The 17757-nt window shown below is 39.7% G+C and overlaps 1 protein-coding gene across 3 annotated transcripts in view; it reads left to right on the top strand.

Moving 5' to 3' along the window:
* Positions 1-16004, top strand: part of LOC141594372 (rop guanine nucleotide exchange factor 14-like) — a 206763-nt gene extending 190759 nt beyond the window's left edge. Inside the window, exons 2-9 of one of the 3 annotated variants that reach the window (XM_074414445.1) lie at positions 2331-2376; positions 3617-3728; positions 13056-13406; positions 13647-13801; positions 13886-13960; positions 14314-14583; positions 14690-15040; positions 15481-16004. In XM_074414445.1, the coding sequence (XP_074270546.1) occupies positions 3644-3728; positions 13056-13406; positions 13647-13801; positions 13886-13960; positions 14314-14583; positions 14690-15040; positions 15481-15876 (1683 nt within the window). In that variant the 5' untranslated portion in view covers positions 2331-2376; positions 3617-3643 and the 3' untranslated portion in view covers positions 15877-16004. Of the gene's footprint in view, positions 1-2098; positions 2377-3616; positions 3729-13055; positions 13407-13646; positions 13802-13885; positions 13961-14313; positions 14584-14689; positions 15041-15480 lie in introns of those variants that run through there. The other 2 variants (XM_074414442.1, XM_074414450.1) reach the window with 2 other exon arrangements.
* Positions 16005-17757: the final 1753 nt, after the last annotated feature.

The raw sequence follows: 17757 nt of genomic DNA, 5'->3' as shown, positions 1-17757 counted from the left end.
TCTAGAGCGGGTAAGGAGGTTCTCATAAAGTCGGTAGCCAATTCACTCCCTACCTATGTGATGAGTGTGTTTAAACTCCCAGCTAATTTTTGTGACGAGCTTAGATCAATTGTGTCGCGGTTCTGGTGGAATCATGAAGAGGAAAAGAAGGGTATTACGTGGGTGGCCTGGAGGAAATTGTGTCAACCGAAGTGCATGGGAGGCATGGGGTTTAGGGACTTTATGGCTTTCAATCTTGCGCTTCTAGGGAAGCAAGTTTGGAGGTTAGTGACGGACCCGGAGTGCCTATGGGCGAGAATGATGCGCGCAAAGTATTATCCCAATGGTACTATCCTCACGGCAAGCTTGGGACATAACCCCAGTTATACATGGCGAGGTATAGTTGAGGCGAGGAAGGTGATGGACTGTGGGTTAAGGAGACGTATTGGGGACGGGCTGAATACGAGTGTGTGGAGGGACGCCTAGATCCCGGGGACACAATCGGGGCGGGTTATATCTCCATGCCAGCAGGGTCAGGAGGAAATGCGAGTTTCGGACTTGTTGAATAGCGATGGCAGGAGCTGGAATGTCGGGTTACTGCAAGGGACCTTCCTCCCCTTTGAGGGAGAACGAATTGCAAATATTCGACTTGGTGAAAATAGGACGAGTGACTTGCGGTATTGGGAACCCGAACGAGATGGGGTGTACTCGGTAAGAACGGCGTATAAGCTGCTTGTTGGAGCCAAAATGTCAGTGGACTATGGGGATATGTCGGAATGGGAAAGGGAGAAATGGTTATGGAATCGGTTATGGAAAATTCCGGTGTGGCCCCGTGTCAAGCTATTCTTCTGGCAACTGTGCAGCGAGGCTCTAGCTACAGGTGCGAACAGTGCTTCCCGAGTCCGAGGTGAGAACTTCTTGTGTCCTTTATGCAATTCTTGTTTTGAATCGAGTCTCCATTTATTTCGTGATTGTTGGGTGGCTAATCGGGTCTGGGAGGGTCTGGGTTTGGCGAGAGAGGAAGAAGAAGAAGGAGGGCGGTTGCGTGACTGGGTTGAGGCGAGATGGCGTGATTTGGGAGCTGTGGAACATGGGAAATTCATGGTCGGGTGTTGGGCTCTCTGGGAATGCAGAAACAAAGCTCTGTTTGAAGGGAGAGAGGTGGACCCGCGGAGAGTCTTACAGCGGAGTAGGGACGTCTTGGAGGAGATTGCAAGTGGCGGGTATGCGGGGTCAAAAGGGAGGCCGAGGACCACGAGCAATCAAGACGATCAGACGGGTAATGGGCAGGGGTGGCAAGACGTAGAGGAGGGTTTTGTGAAGCTTAACGTAGATGCGGGAGTCAAGGAGGGTACGGGTGTAGGCATTGGGGTGGTCTGTCGAAGTAGTGGGGGTCGAGTTCGGTGGGGGCTCTCTATTTTGCAGGCACAGATGTTGGAACCTCACATGGCGGAAGCGGTGGCAGTCCTCGAAGGCGTGAAGGAGGCAGTTCGAAAGGGACATGACAAGGTGGTAATCGAAAGTGATTGCTTACAAGTCATCGATGCTCTTCGGAACAACAAGCTTGGCAGGAGTTTATTTCATTTAGTCTTAGAAGATATTTTGCATTTATGTACTTCGTTTTCTTCATTTGTTTGGTCGTATACTAGTCGTGTGAACAATACGGTTGCTCACGCTTTAGCTCATGTTTTAGTTAGTGAGTCAGGTCGCGTGGAGTGGTCCGATCCCTTACCGCCGACTGCGAACTCAGCTGTTCTCTTTGATTTATCGTTAATGAAATGAGCCATTGGCTTTTTCCTCAAAAAAAAAAAAAAAGCAAATAAAATTGATCAGTCTCAAAATGACCTGACATTTGTAGCAAACCCCGATTTACCATGACTTCATTCAATATTTCAATCTAACTCCATATTTACCTCCTAAGTAACCAGATAACGACACAACTCAACTAAACTCGAACAACCTAGACCGTCTGTATTCAATCCGATTATCCATTTACCAAGTCTAGAAAAGAAACCAAAAAGGCAAGCCTTTGTGCTAAAATGGACCCCCTCACAAAATTCACAAAATTAGCTTACCACTCACATTCCTCAAGTCCTGTTCAACTCCTCAAGTGATGATCATAATTTACGCATTTATTACCAAAACTACACTCCGGTGACTCCCTCTTTTCATGTCATCAGTTGCCATTAATTAGGCATCACTCACTCACTCCCTCATTATTCACATTTTCACTCATAACATAAACATCTTCTATACTTGTCTTTTTCTCCTCTTAATTTCCCTTGTTTTTTTAATTTCACATTCAACTTTCTCACACTATTTCTCTCCCTCATTCTTCCTCTTCTTCTTCTTCTTCCACCATTTCGCTTCTCCTTCTCAACCTCCTCTACTTACCAGGTTACCCCTCCTTTTCAGAGCTTCTTTTTAGTTGCACCAATTCTTGTTTAAAACCGTCTTAACTTAAAAACACCTCTCACAACCGATTAAAATACAGGTGGAAGTAAAATGAAGTCGTGAGAGCCGAGATGTCTTAAATTAAGACGGTTTTAAGCAAAACCAATTAAATTAATCAACATTACCAATATCATTTCTTTTGTTGTTTTCATGATAAACTACATTTTTTTTTTTGCAATTTATTTTCTTGTTTTTGTATTGATAATTTGCGGAAGCTCTTGAGCCACTAGTTAACGTTGTGTTGTCGTTGTTTTTTAAATTGATAATGCCGTTGTTAAAATGTATTGGAGTTGCTAATTTCTGTAGCTGTGTTTTTAATTTTGAATTGATTAAGATTTGAATTTGGGAATGTGTGCATAGAAACATAGAATCCGAATTTTGGGGTGAATTTTAATTTTGCAGGAATTTATAATTAATTGTTGAGAATTTTAATGATTTTTGTTTTCTTTTAGAAAATGGCGTAGCCGTTGTAAACAATGGAATTTGCTCCATGTTTTAAAATCACCGTCAAATTTAGTCCGAATTTGAGCAAGGTAGCGGAGAATTTATGCGAATTTATAATGAAAAAAATGTGTTTTTGTGTTTTAAATGCAATGAAACAGTAGACATTGGCATTGTTAATGAATATAATTACCCACGAAAATCTTATTTGGAGGTCTCTCAATAACGCTATGAGAGACCGTCTTTCCAAAGTTTTGTGATTTGTAAAATGGGTAATGTCATGTTATGCACCTTATTTAATGGTAGTTGCTATATTACGGAATATGTTGTATTCGCACGCCACCCTTACGCTGGATTCAGGGTAATTACTAATGCATTAGTTATTGTGTAAGACCGTTTCCTATTATACTCTAAACACATTCGTTTATTGAGAGTAATAAATGTGTGTGGTTAAGTAATACGGAGTAATAAAGGAACGGTGTCACACTGTAAAATGACTAAATTCCGTGTTATGCACCTTATTTTAATGGTAGTTGTGATATTAACCATGGTAATCATACTCTAGATTGATTGTAAAATTACTAATGCAATAGTTATTTTGTAAGACCGTCTCCGAAAACAGTCATTTATTGCCTTATTGGTAGTAAGTAATGTGTGTTTAAGTAATAAAAGGACCGTCTCACATCATAAGAGGGTATTATTCGTCAATTTGTGTTACTAATGTGGTTATTTGGTGTTGAAGTGAGCAGAAAGGCAAATTAAGGAGGTGATGAAGATAGGGGTTAGAAGAAGGTTGGCATGCTGTGCAAGGGACAGGGAAATTAGCATTGATTTCGACGAGAATGAACAGGATAGTATGGCCCTCTCATTTGTCTTTCTCTATTTATTGTTCCCTTACTATGATTTATGAATGCATTTATGATCTTCTTCATACATAGTTCAGGGTAGTAGGTAGTGGTGATGGGTATGGTCTTATGGGTATAGTGGTATACTTGTCATGCATTGAATGATAGTGTGTTAGTTCCCGACTTCCCGTTCTTTTGGATTGAAATGGTCCGAGCTGAACTTATATGACCTGAAATAAAATGAGGGAAAGAGTAGAAGTGTAGAACTGAACTGAACTGAACTGAACTTATAAGAACTGCAATTAAGTAAAAAAGATCTAGTCGATATTATCTACTCCGTACGAGTTTTGGATCAATGCACCCTAGAGAAACATTTGTATAGTTGTAGATTGTCCCATTCTGTGTCTAAATAAGTTCTCCATTTGATATGTGTTCATTAAATGTAGGTACTTGTTTTTTAATCTAATATTGTGCCTGTTGTGCTTGGATAGATCTGTTTTGATCTTTAAGATTTGGTGCTCCCAAAGTGCCAAGTTCCAAGAGCATATGCACCCAAAAATTTGTCTTATTATAAAAGAAAGACGGAATTCGATTTTAAAACCCCTAAGTTCACCTTGACTTTCCATTACATTTTCGTTCTTCCTTTTTGTTTTTCATCTTCCCTTTTTTATTCGCATTTTGAGGCGTGCGTTCACCCATGGACGGTTCGAAAAGATGATTTATGTCAGCCGACCCCAAATCATTTTGGGATTAAGGCTCTGATGTTGTTGTTGTACCCATATATTTTGTGTATAGAGGCTGGCATGTGCATCTAAAAAAGTGTTTTTTAAGGGTAAGTATTTTTTAAGGGAATAGGATATTTGTGTGAGGGAGGATGGGACTGAGATCATCTCATAAATTTGCATGGTTCGATTAGGGGCATATAGATGGGTTTTGTCTTTGAGTTCATCTCGTAAATTTGAGCTTGAGCTTGTCAGGGAGCTCGTTAATCTAGAATAGTGAATCTCTGGGTAGGGCTAAAAGCTTAAACTCGTCTTAACACCATATGTCCCTATGTTACTTTGACACTTCACTTTGGTTGTATGTCGTGTGTCCAATACTCGGACACTCCGACACTTCACTGTATACCCTAAACAAAACTTAGGACAAAATTACCATATCAGGCACTCTGATGGCGATACTTGCAGGTTGCAGCCTAGTCTGAAGTATATAGTTAGACTGATTCGGTTTATTTTTTGACATTTGTTTTTAAATAATGCTTTTTACTAACAATTTTTTTTCCTGGTAACTTCTGAAATTTATGTTGCAAGAATAACTTTTGTTGATATAAATATTTTATTTCTGAATTATTTCTTAAAAATGGCTTATTGCATTAAGTCTGACTCACATTGGACAGTGTTTTGGTTGAGCACTAGCTGCTCGAGATCAGTTTGACCAAGCATAACTCAAGTTTTAAATTGAGTTTTGACCAAGAGCTTGTAAGAAGGAACTCACTTCTCACGTGGGAAAGTCTAAGACAAAAAGTTAGCAAATGTGAAAAAGGTTTTAGTTAGTTTATGTTTGAAAACTTGAATGCTGTACTCTTAAGGTGTCTCACATTGATGTGCATGAAATATATTTATTCACAAGTTTATTTTCTCCCTGGTTTAAATTGCTAAAATAGTGACTACTCACCAACTACCCTTTTGAAGTTTTGATAATTATGTAGACAACAAACTTTGACATTTTGGTCATCTGAGCAGTGCTTTAAAATGTTTCTGACTAGCAAGGCACATGGTGTGTGTGTGTGTGACTGTGGTTGTGGCCTTTGGGCAAGGGTAAAATAATATAAGAGTAGTGGTGGGGGTAAAATAGTAATAGGATTTATCGGAGTAGTATGAAATCGGGTCAGACTAACTTACCACCTTCGCAGTGTTTTCGGTTTGAATCATAGGGAGTCACAAGAGAAAATTTATTGCAAATCCGTTTTAAACTCGGTTGCTGTGTCTCACCCAAACTATATTAAGGACTAGTTTATATCTGTATTTACCATTTAATGTGATTTGGATGAGTGGATGACCACTAGTTGCTATATACGAGTATTTTTTAGATGAAAAAGTCGGCCTGATTAAGGAGCAGAAATCGAAAACCGAGTTTCAAAATATTTAGACAGTACCTTATTTCATTGTTTAGAACTATCTAATATTGCCGACTATGCTGATCGATGTATTTTCCTATGTAGTAACAAACTTGGCTAAGATTTGAATGGGATATACTTAATATCTCATTTTATCAGTTTATTGTTATTGAATTGCACCACTGACACACCTTCAAGGGTTTATTACCTTATGGATGGTGACCACATTTTTAAACAAAAAGGCGGACATTATTTAGCTCGAGGCAAAGGAGCTTTTTTTGCCTCAATTATGTTTGACTTAATGACAATAAATACTCTTTTTTATTGGTTAAGGCCTTCTACATTAAGTTAAGTAGAACTAGAACTGTTCTCCATGAAATGTAGGGACAAAGTTGGGTGGCTGATTTCATAAATTACTCCCTACGCAAATTATACTATACGACGGCCGTACGGTATATGCAATTATATACTCCTATTATAAGATTTTTTTGAGGAGTTGGTGATGTTATGGGTGCCTTGTCTTAGAGAAGTACTATTGGTGCTTTTCCAGATAGCTTTTGCACTTGGTAGTGAGATATTCCAGGTTTCAGCAAGTGCTCTGCAGCTTTAGCTATAATGGTTTACAGTTCTGAAATTCAAAACCAAAATTTGTAGAATGTCATTACTAGTTAAATCTATAGAATTTAATATTGGTTTCCGTCACAGTTGAGTGAGTTGACACAGTCTAGTCTCGATAAATGCAATTAATATTGTCATGAAATGCATTTAAAAAGCGGTCCTGGTGATTTTTCAAATCATTACAGCAGAAAATGGTTGCATTTCGGTGGTGCAGCCTTATTGAAAACTACTTAATTCCCATGTTCTTAATGTAAATGGCATGCTGTATTTACTTGATGTTGAGGTTATTATAACTGCACAGCATCACAAACGATGTGTTAATTCCTGCACCCGTTAGTGCTACCCACTTGAAAGTCCCATTGTTTGCAAATTATGTTTTATCTTCATGAAAACGAGGTGCGACCGTGCAGTGAGAATCACACAATACCTAAAAATGATTTATTTAAAGAGAGTTAATGGAATTTTTTGTGTCTCATTATTGGCTTATTGCATTGTGGTTCCTTATTGTCATTGTAAGATTCTTGTACTATTACATTGTAGACCTTCACTTAATAATTTCGAAAACGAGATTTTGGATTTTTTATTTCTCAAAAGGAGGAGTTTATGGAAATTTCTTGTGGGTCATTATTGTATTGTAGTTCATTGTTGGCATTGTATGATCCTCCTTTTCACTTCAAAGTTTTGAAAATGTGATTTTGGATTTTTTTTTCAACATTTCCATTTCTTAAACAAACACAGTGGGCCCATCTTCATGTCATTTTTTCTCACCAATTAGTTTGGACTTTTTTCAGTTAGTATCTGTTTTGTAGGCATCCACAAAGATGTGACACAGGCTTTTGATAGTGCATGTGCATGATTCAAGTAGTACTACATGATTTACCTACTTTCTATTATTACTCCCTCCGTTTCACAGATATTACCTTCTATTTTTCGCTATTTGGTTGTTTCAGAATTACCTTCCAAAATCCGACTTGTATTTCATCTCATCCACAAAATTACCCCACTTTTCCCACTTGCATCATTATGCGGTCCTTATAGGCTATAGCTTGTATGTATACTAAATAAATCGCGCAATTTACGTATTTTGGAAGGTATTTGTGAAACGGAGGGAGTATTAACAATTTGAAATGTGACCATTGGTTAGGCTCTTAAGATAACTTGATGTACATTAATCATTCTTCTTTTATGGCTTTTTAATATACCCTGGTGGCTGGTGCTGAGTGACACTTAAAATGCAGTCACCTGATGCTTACCTGAAAACCATAATTTAGAGATTTGCTACTGATGTAGCCGATTAGATCCACATATGGAAATGAAAAGACGGGAAAATTTGCATATAAAGAACTTTCTAGTATGGCTAAAAACGGCACAGAACATGACTTGAGGAATCAGGCTTGTTAGGCAATGATATTATTTGGATAATTAGGAATAATTTAGTCAATCATGTTCCTTGATTTAGGGATTACTTTTGCTAGTGGTATTGCCAACTCCTTGTTTCAGGGATTACTTTTGCTAGTGGTATTGCCAACTCCTTGTTTCATGGTGTGGGGTTGCTACCTTTATGAAATGCTTGTAGCTATATAACTGATTACTCTATGATGAATCAAGGCAGCATTCCAAAAACTATCTCATATGTCTCTTACTTCATTCACGTAACATGGTATCAAAGCAAGGTTTCTTTCAAAACCTAATATTTTTTTCCTTTTCTCTTAATTAAATCCTTCGCCATGTCTGGTGATACTATTGTTGTCGAACCTCTGCACAATAAAAATGAAACCACATTTAAAATCGATCCCCTTTCTCCGTTCTACCTCGGGTCTCACGATATTCCCGGAATTAAAATTTCTAGTATCTCTCTAACTCATTCTAATTATGAGGATTGGAGCCGCGATATTCGTATGTCGCTCAAGTCTCGTCGCAAATATGGTTTCTGTGACGGGTCTATTACGAAACCTACTGACAAAAATTTACTTGATCAATGGGAGGTTGTTAAGCGTACGGTGGTTTATTTGGATCCGTAACATGATCGATCCTTCGGTAATTTCCACTGTTCCGTTTGTTGAGGATGCATCTATTTTGTGGCGCGACTTGTCGGAACGCTTTGCGGTGGTTGATAGCACTTCTATTCATTCTCTCAAGACAGATCTTGCTGAATGTAAACAACTCAAAGGTATGTCTATTACTGAATACTACGGTAAATTAAAGACTCTTTGGGATGCTTTAGCGGTACACGAACCTCCGTTTGCTTGCAAGTGTGGCCGTTGTATTTGTGACATATCGTCTCAGGCTATTAAGCGCCGTGACAACGAGAGACTTCATCAATTTTTTATGGGTCTCGATCGTAGTTTATATAGCACTCTCCGTCATCAACAGTTTCAATTAGAGACTCTGCCTACTCTCAATCGAGGGTATCATGCTGCTTTGCAATCTGAACGTCTTATTCAAAATGATGCACCTCCGCCGGATGCTACTACTGTTATGGCGTTTGCAACTCCCGGGACCTCACGCACTCCCACTGACTGGAAGGCGATACGCGAGAAAGCAAAATTAGAAAGGCGTAAATTGTTTTGTACTCATTGTGAGGTACATGGCCATGATATCAAAAATTGTTTTATTAAGGCTAATAAATTTCCGGATTGGTGGGGCAGTCGACCTCGCACCTTAGAAGAGCTCCGACGCAGCAAGGCTGGTGGGACCGGACTCGCGGGTCCTGACCCGGTCGTTCACGCAAATGTGGCTTTTACGCCGTCTTCTGATCGGTTGTCTGGTACGTATATCTCTTGGATTATTGACACTGGAGCCTCTAATCATGTCACAGGTGATATTTCTCTGTTTTCCGACTCCATGGTAATTCCTCCTAGGTAGGTTGGGTTACAAACGGGAAACAAATACTTGCTTCCAAGATGGGTCTGTTTGTATCAACAACTCCATTACTCTTCGCCGCGTCTTATATGTTCCCCATTTAACTTGCAATTTAATTTCCGTTTCCCGATTGACGGTGATTATGATTATTTATTACAATTTACTAAGGATTGTTGTCTTATTCAGACCGGTCTCACGAGGACGACGATTGAGTGGTGAACTTAATGATGATGGGTATTTCGCTTTCTTCCAATCTGTCCTCTACGGTGAACACAGTGGGCTCACCGAGACTACAATTTGTGGCATAGTCGGCTTGGTCATCCGGGGGATAATGCGGTTAAATTTACTTCTTTAGCTCGAACAATTTCCTTTCATAATAAGTTGGTGTGTGATGTCTGTCATTTTGCCAAACAGTCTCGATCTAGTTTTCATTCTAGTGACAATATTGCTACTGAAATTTTTCAATTAATTCATTGCGATCTTTGGGGTCCTTATCGTATTCCATCAACTTGCGGTGCAAAATATTTTTTGACTATAGTTGACGATTGTTCCCGCTCTGTCTGGGTATATTTACCGCTTGCTAAGACCGAAAGTAACGTGTTTCTTTAGGCATTTTTGGCTATGGTCAATACTCGTTTTTCGAAAAAGGTGCAAATTGTTCGTAGCGATAACGGGAATGAGTTTAATCATATGGCTAATTATTTCTTGGAAAATGGAATTCAATTTCAAACCTCGTGTGTTGGCACGCCCCAACAAAATGGGCGTGTCGAGCGTAAACATCGTCACATACTCAATGTGGCTCGAGCTTTACTTTTTCAAGGTCGTCTCCCTAAGCAATTTTGGGGTGAGTGTGTCCTTACTGGTGTTTGCCATTTGATCAACCGCCTTCCCTCGCCTCTAAAAAAAAAACAAAACCCCGTATGAAAAATTGTTTGGTGCTCGCCGTCTTATACCAATTTACGGGTCTTTGGGTCGTCTTTGTTTCGTACATAATCGGAAAACGAGGAGGGGATAAGTTGGAATCCGCAATCGAAAGTGTATATTTTTAGGGTACCCTCACAATGTGAAAGGATGGCGGGTATATGACCTTGACACGAAACAGATATTTAATTCTCGTGATGTGGTCTTTTATGAAGATAAATTCCCGTTCTCGAGCCTAGGACATCGAAATTGATTCGGGTACACCTATTATTTGTCCGACCCATCATGTGATTCGCCATTTTCCTCTGCCGAAAACATGTCCGCCGACCCCCGCCCATGCTCCCGATATGGATACATTTTTGGATGGAGTCCTCGCATCATCGACAATACCGACTCGACATCTCTCTCATCGACCAACCCCGTTGTCTCTGCCAGTCGACAATACTGAGACGCTAGCGATGTGGTTTGGTCTTGGTCGTGGGCACGGAGTTGAAGTTCCCTAATTCCAGATTGATGGGATATGTTCTTGATACGACAAACGATCCATCTTCCCCAAGTTCACCGATCTCTCCGTCTTCGTCCAACGGTACACCTTATTCCTTAGCTAATTTTGTTAATTGTAATAAATTTTCTGGTCCACATCGGTCTTTCTTGCATGACCATTACGGCGGGGGTTGAACCTCCGTCATTTCAATCATGCGGTCAAGATGACGGGTGGTGTCGTCTATGCGAAGAAGAGATTGATGCATTAGAAACAAATGGGACATGGGAGTTAGTGATTTGCCTCCGGTAAGAAAGCTCTTGGTTGCGTTGGGTTTACAAAATAAAGTATAAATCGATGGGGCCGTTGAACGATTAAAAGCTCGGCTTGTGGTATTCGGTAATCACCAAGTTGAAGGTCTTGATTATGGGGAAACTTTCGCTCTGTGTAGTTAAGATGGTCACCGTTCGTACTTTACTTGCGGTTGCTTCTATTCGACATTGGGAGTTACATCAAATGGATGTACACAATGCCTTTTTGCATGGGGATTTAGACGAGGAAGTTTATATGAAACTCCCTCCCGGTTTTAGTCATGGCCGTGACGGAAAAGTTTGTCGTCTTAAAAAATCACTCTATGGGCTTCGTCAAGCAAGAGATCTTTGGTTTGCTAAATTAGCGGGGGCACTCGTCAATATGGATTTCTTGATCTTATTCGACTATTCTTTATTTAGTTATTCCAAGGACAAGGTTCGTTTACATGTCTTAATTTATGTGGATGATCTTGTTATTGCGGGTAACGATAATTCGGCAATAGGTGATTTTAAACGCTATTTGAATCAATGTTTTAAGATGAAAGATTTGGGTCCGTTAAAATATTTCCTTGGTATTGAGGTGGCGCGAAGTCGTGACGGAATTTGCCTTACACAAAGAAAATATACATTGGACATTATTAGTGAAGTTGGCTTGTTGGGCGCCAAACCGAGCTCCACACCTATGGACCCGGACCATACGCTTGTTTCCAACGTCAGCCCTCTTCTAAGTAACCCCGAGCGATACCGCCGCCTTGTTGGCCGTCTTGTCTACCTAGTCAGTAACCCGGCTTTGACTTGTCTTTTTTCGATTCATATTCTCTCCCAATTTCGAAGGAACCACGTGAAGACCATTTGGTCTTGCTGCTTATGCGAGTTGTACGTTATTTAAAAGGTAGTCCAGGACAAGGTGTTTTTCTCCGCTCGATAGTGCCCCTTACGTGTCCGGTTGGTGTGACTCGATGGGGTAAATGTCCTCTTTCCGTCGGTCGGTGTCCTTTGGTTTGTTTTTGGGTGAATCACCTGTGTCCTGGAAAACGAAGAAACAACATACGGTTTCATTATCATCGGCCGAGGCCGAATACCGTTCCATGGCTGCTATTGTTTGCGAGCTGAAATGGCTCAAGGGTCTTCTTGCTAGTTTGGATGTCGACCTTTCTTCGATGCTATTTGTTTTTCGACGAAAATCAGCCATTGATCTCGCTCAAAATCCGGTGTTTCACGAACGCACTAAGCATATTGAGATCGATTGTCATTTTATCCGTGACGCTATCGCGGAAGGCCTTGTCACACCATTCCATGTCCCAACGAAAGAACAAATCGCTGACATGTTTACGAAGCCTCTTGGTGCTGGTTCGTTCCACTACTTACTCCGCAAACTGGGCATTATCGACCTCCATGCTCCAGTTTGAGGGGGGGTGTTAGGCAATGATATTATTTGGATAATTAGGAATAATTTAGTCAATCATGTTCCTTGATTTAGGGATTACTTTTGCTAGTGGTATTGCCAACTCCTTGTTTCAGGGATTACTTTTGCTAGTGGTATTGCCAACTCCTTGTTTCATGGTGTGGGGTTGCTACCTTTATGAAATGCTTGTAGCTATATAACTGATTACTCTATGATGAATCAAGGCAGCATTCCAAAAACTATCTCATATGTCTCTTACTTCATTCACGTAACAAGGCTCCCAACTTAGATGAGCTCACGAGCAGCATCCGTACTTAGGCATAGATACGCAGTACAGTAGTAAATGTTCTGCTTTGAGTTGGGAAAGCGTATTTGAAATACTTTGTATTAGAGAATATTAAGAATATTCTTGGAGTACCCTTCAAGACAGTCTCTTAATACTTTGTTCCCCTATGCTTCCTTACAGCTGAAATTTTTACTTTAGTGGCAAGAAACACGATGTTATCCTCATAAAGCTGCGGATTTATTAACTTCTAAGCAGTTAAAGCATATTGATATAAGATATGATTCACCTTACCTAAAACGAAGTCTCATGACCTGTATCTTCTTGCATATGTTTCAGGAATAGTAACTTATGATGGGCTTGAGAGCTGCATTCTAAACAGTCAATCATATATTAATCCTATTAAATCCTTTGAGGAAGAAGAAACTAGTTGTTCTTCAAGCAAAGGTGTAGGTGTATCTTTCTACTCCGAATGGATTACAAAGAGAGGCAACGTAGCAATTGGTGAATGGGATGAGCAAGAAAGCCCCGAGCAGTTCTTTGCTAGAGGATCTTATGCCTCTCAATTTTCAGATGTAGAAGCAATGAAAGAAAAGTTTGCAAAACTTTTGCTAGGAGAAGATGTCAGTGGAGGAAGCAAGGGCAAAACCAGTGCACTAGCGATATCTAATGCCATAACTAACCTTGCTGGTACATTACTACATTCATCTTCTAATCAATTATTTTCCGCTAAAGAATGTTGGTTTTTTGTTTTGTTGTGAACTGAGACACTAGGGCAATTTTGATGCTGATTGGTTTTGAACCCAAGTCACGATTAACCACCCCTCAGCGAGCCAAGCTAGTTGAGATTTATAAATTTTTTCGTGTTTTGTATATTCTTTCTTTTGTATGCAAAGTAAGAATGTTTGAAAACATGCAACATGTTTACAGCGTCTGTTTTTGGCGAGTTGTGGAAATTGGAACCCTTAGCAGAAGAAGGGAAAGCAAAGTGGATAAAAGAGATGAACTGGTTGCTTTCACCTGCCAACTATATGGTTGAACTGGTTCCTGCTGAGCAAAGTGGTTCAAATGGCCGGACTTTTGAGGTATCTGAAATTCCTGTAGTATTTACTGCTTGATTTTAGGAATAATGTTTCTCAGTTTTTGAAACTGTCTGCATGATGGAGCAGATTATGACGCCTAAAGCTCGTGCTGATGTACACATCAACATTCCAGCACTTCAGAAGCTCGACTCCATGCTTATTGTAAGTGTTCTCCTTCATGCTTATTGCAAGTGTTCTCCTTCATGCCGGTGCATAAATTCAAATTATATCCAGAAATGTTCCTCGAAAGCAAAATGATAGGGCGCCATCGGCTGATACTAAGTTTAATAGTTTTCTACTCACATCTATTATGATACTAATTTTATTAAACCGTCTTATTTCATCAGTATATATAAAATTATATGGAAGTATTGTAGACCAGATTGCTGTACCATTGGGTGGTGTACATTTTAGTGAGTGGTACAAACTCCTTTCCAATCTGAAAATGGTATAGAAATTCTGAGATTTGATTTTTCATTACAATCATAAACTGTGTTTTGCTTTGCTTGTATCAGGAAGTACTAGACTCGATGGCTGGAACAGAATTTTGGTATGCTGAAGGAAATAGCAGGAAAGATAAAAGGGTTGGTAGTGCCAGGCAAATCAAAAGATGGTGGCTTCCGTATCCACGAGTTCCAGCTGGTGGTCTCTCAGAAACTGCCCGGAAGAAATTACTCTCTCAGGGTAATGTCGTTCATCAAGTTTTCAAGGCTGCCAAGTCAATCAATGAGAATGTATTACTTGAAGTGACCGTGCCCAAAGCCATTCAGGATGCATTACCTAAGGCAAGCGAAGCTCCCTTTTATCTGTTTCATTACTTCTTCTATGCCTTCGAAAATCATAGTTTGTAACTCTCTATTCGGTCTGACATCAACTTGTGATGATATGTAGTCTGGAAGGGCCAATCTTGGGGAGGAGCTGTACAAAATAATAGCTTCAGGATCAAGCTCAACACTCGATATGGTTGATGCCCTGAAAATAAGATCTGAACATGATGTTCTCGACATCATCAATAAGTTGGAGGCTGCAAAACTGGTATGGAAAGAAAGAAACAGAGAACAAGTCGGTAGTAATAAGACTCCTCTAAGATCCTCTTGGTCTTTTGTGAAGGAACCATCTTCAGAGGTCGATAAAACGCAGTCGTTATTGCTCCGTGTCGATGCTCTTCTCTATCAGTTAAAGATGAGATACCCATGTCTTCCTCACACATTCCTGGATGTTACCAAAATACAGTTCGGCAAGGTTAGTATGATTACCTTGCACGTACCACACTTTCGAGTTTTGATGACTAAAACGAGTCTTCTATGAGACGGTATCACATCCGAGACCGTCTCACATCTCACATCAGTTTTTGTGAACCATTAAAGTGGCTGTCTCACTGTCCGTCACTCTTAGCTTTTTTGAGCGCACTAAAACTTGGGAGAGACGGTCTTTCAATAAGTTATTGAGAAACCAGTCTTCCGTACCCTTTTATTTGTATTTCGTGACTCTTTTGTTGTTGATCGTGACATAGTAATTTCGTAACTATTTTCATAATAAATGTACTCATTTTATCTATAATAATGATCTGTACCTATTTTATTATCTTCAGTACCACTCTTTGATACCAACGTGTGCGAAGCTTTTCTAACTTTGCTCTTTGATAGTATCGGTAGATACAATAATGAATGACGATTTTGCAGGATGTTGGACATGCAATACTAGAAGCATATTCAAGAGTTGTGGGGAACTTAGCTTACAGCATTCTGTCTCGGATAGGAGATATCCTGCAAGAAGATCACTTGAGCAATCCAAATTCTCCAATCCCGACAAGCTCCTTCCATTCGGGTTTAAGTCTGAACAGAATGTTGGACAGTCCTATCACCAACTCACATATAAGACACTCGCTTGTTGATCAAATGAACAAGGTTGATGGATACCTAAGCGACTCCAATCCGAGTAGATTTTCAGATTCAGACATCTCATTAAGTACGGAAACCAAATCTAGCTCCGTCACTGCAACTCCTTGTTCTAGCCGCATTTGGCGCATTGGGAAAGATGTAACTAGCAACGCTTCCCCTGATAGTCCGCTTACATGAATGAGCCTCCTTTTAGGGAAAGATGGCCTTCTTGTATGAGTAAATTAATATGTATGACTTTTACTTATCCATCCATGTATTTTACTCATCAGACTCTTATTTAATCTTGCCGCGATCTTGGTATTAAATCTTGGCTAGATATGACTTATAACGTGTTGAAAGTTATTAGAACTACATATTAAGACGTATTGAAATTTATCGACTTATCATCGTAACTACATTTTTTTTTTGACAACGGTAACTAATATCAACACAATAATGTTGTGATTCTCGAGATCGTATTGTGAGTACGGTTGCAAAAAATTTTGCAACCGTACTCACAATACGATCTGGTGGGCGGCACGACCCACGGCACGGCCCAACCCGGTGAGAAAATCGAGGAAGCACGGGCACGGCACGACTGGGCTTGAGACGGGCTCCGGCGCGATTTTCTTTAGAAATCTGTGCCCAGGCACAGCACGGCCCAAGCACGGTGGAGCCCGGCACGCACCAAGCACGGCGGGATTGGCCCGGCCCGGCCCGAAGAATAGCCCGTTGATCATCATTTATTAAACAAAAAGTACTAAAAATATATCAATTATATAATTTTTTTTAGAATAAAAAAAATATTAAAGCACATGGGCCGGCCCACGGACAAGGCACGAAAAGCCCATGGCCAGGCACGGCCCGAGCACGAAAATGACCGTGCCTTGAGCGGGCCACGGCGTAGGTTTGGATCAGTGGGCCTGGCACGGCACGGTCCGAGGAGCCCAATATCCGTGCCTGGGTCGGGCCAATTTTGGAGGAAGGCACGACGGGTCGGCCCAACACGACCCATTGCCTACTCTATGCAAAATCATCTCGAAATTGCAATTTATACAATCGCAAACACTTATTACTTTCCCTTTTTTTTTTCTACATTTTGCTTCATCTCAAAATTTATAGAAATATAAATAAATATTAATATACAAATATAGTTGACGTACGTAATTTAAAAACTTGAAATCTTCGACAATTTTATCAGAAAAGCAACGTACTTTTGAATAACGTTAAAACCTCAATAGTTGTTATCACTACGATATTTAATCGCGAGTACAATTATAAACTCCGTGACTTCGTCTTATCGCAAAATCTCATTATAGACGGCACATATTCGTCTATAACTAAAGACGGGCCAAATATAACAAGACTAACGGTCGTCTTATTACTCTTGTATATATATGCATGTAGTATGTACTTTCAAGTCCTACCAATTCATGAACCATTCAAATCTAACAACACTTGAGAGTTGAAACTTAACCATCAAAAGACTGAAATTCAAACAAATTTGAACAATCAATAGTAAAAGGATTTGGACCCATCTTGCATGTGTGCTTCCGACACACTTCATTAAATTAACAAATTATGCAATTCATTATTATTTCATTAAATAGATAAAAATTATTACAAAAAAACAAACAAATTATGGAAATGTCCGCCCAAAAAAGAGGGCAGGAAAAACGCCATGTTCCCCTTTCTTAAAAGTTTCCACCTTTCCTTGCACTCTTCTCCTTTTCACGCAATCACTCCCATTGTTTAACAATAATTATCGCGTAAAACCGTCTTATTCTATACCACCATTTTATATACTACTAATATATAAAAACACTCATTTATTGAAAAACGGTGAATGGATGTTTAACGAGTAGATTAATCATTTCACGGGGCAAAACGATCTTTTATTGTAAATTTTGGTAATTTGATCTCTTAATCTTCCCGGTCCAATCAATTTGGTCCTGTTCTTTTGGATTTAATTTCAGCTCATTTTAGTTTCATTCAGCTCAATTCAGTGCAGCTCATCTCTTCATAGATTCTCTTATTTCAGTTAAGCTCAGCTCCATTAAGTTCAGTTCAGCTTCATTA

This window comes from Silene latifolia, chromosome 1 (genome assembly GCF_048544455.1).
Source record: "Silene latifolia isolate original U9 population chromosome 1, ASM4854445v1, whole genome shotgun sequence".
Lineage (NCBI taxonomy): Eukaryota > Viridiplantae > Streptophyta > Magnoliopsida > Caryophyllales > Caryophyllaceae > Silene > Silene latifolia.
This window is presented reverse-complemented; position numbering and strand designations above follow the sequence as displayed.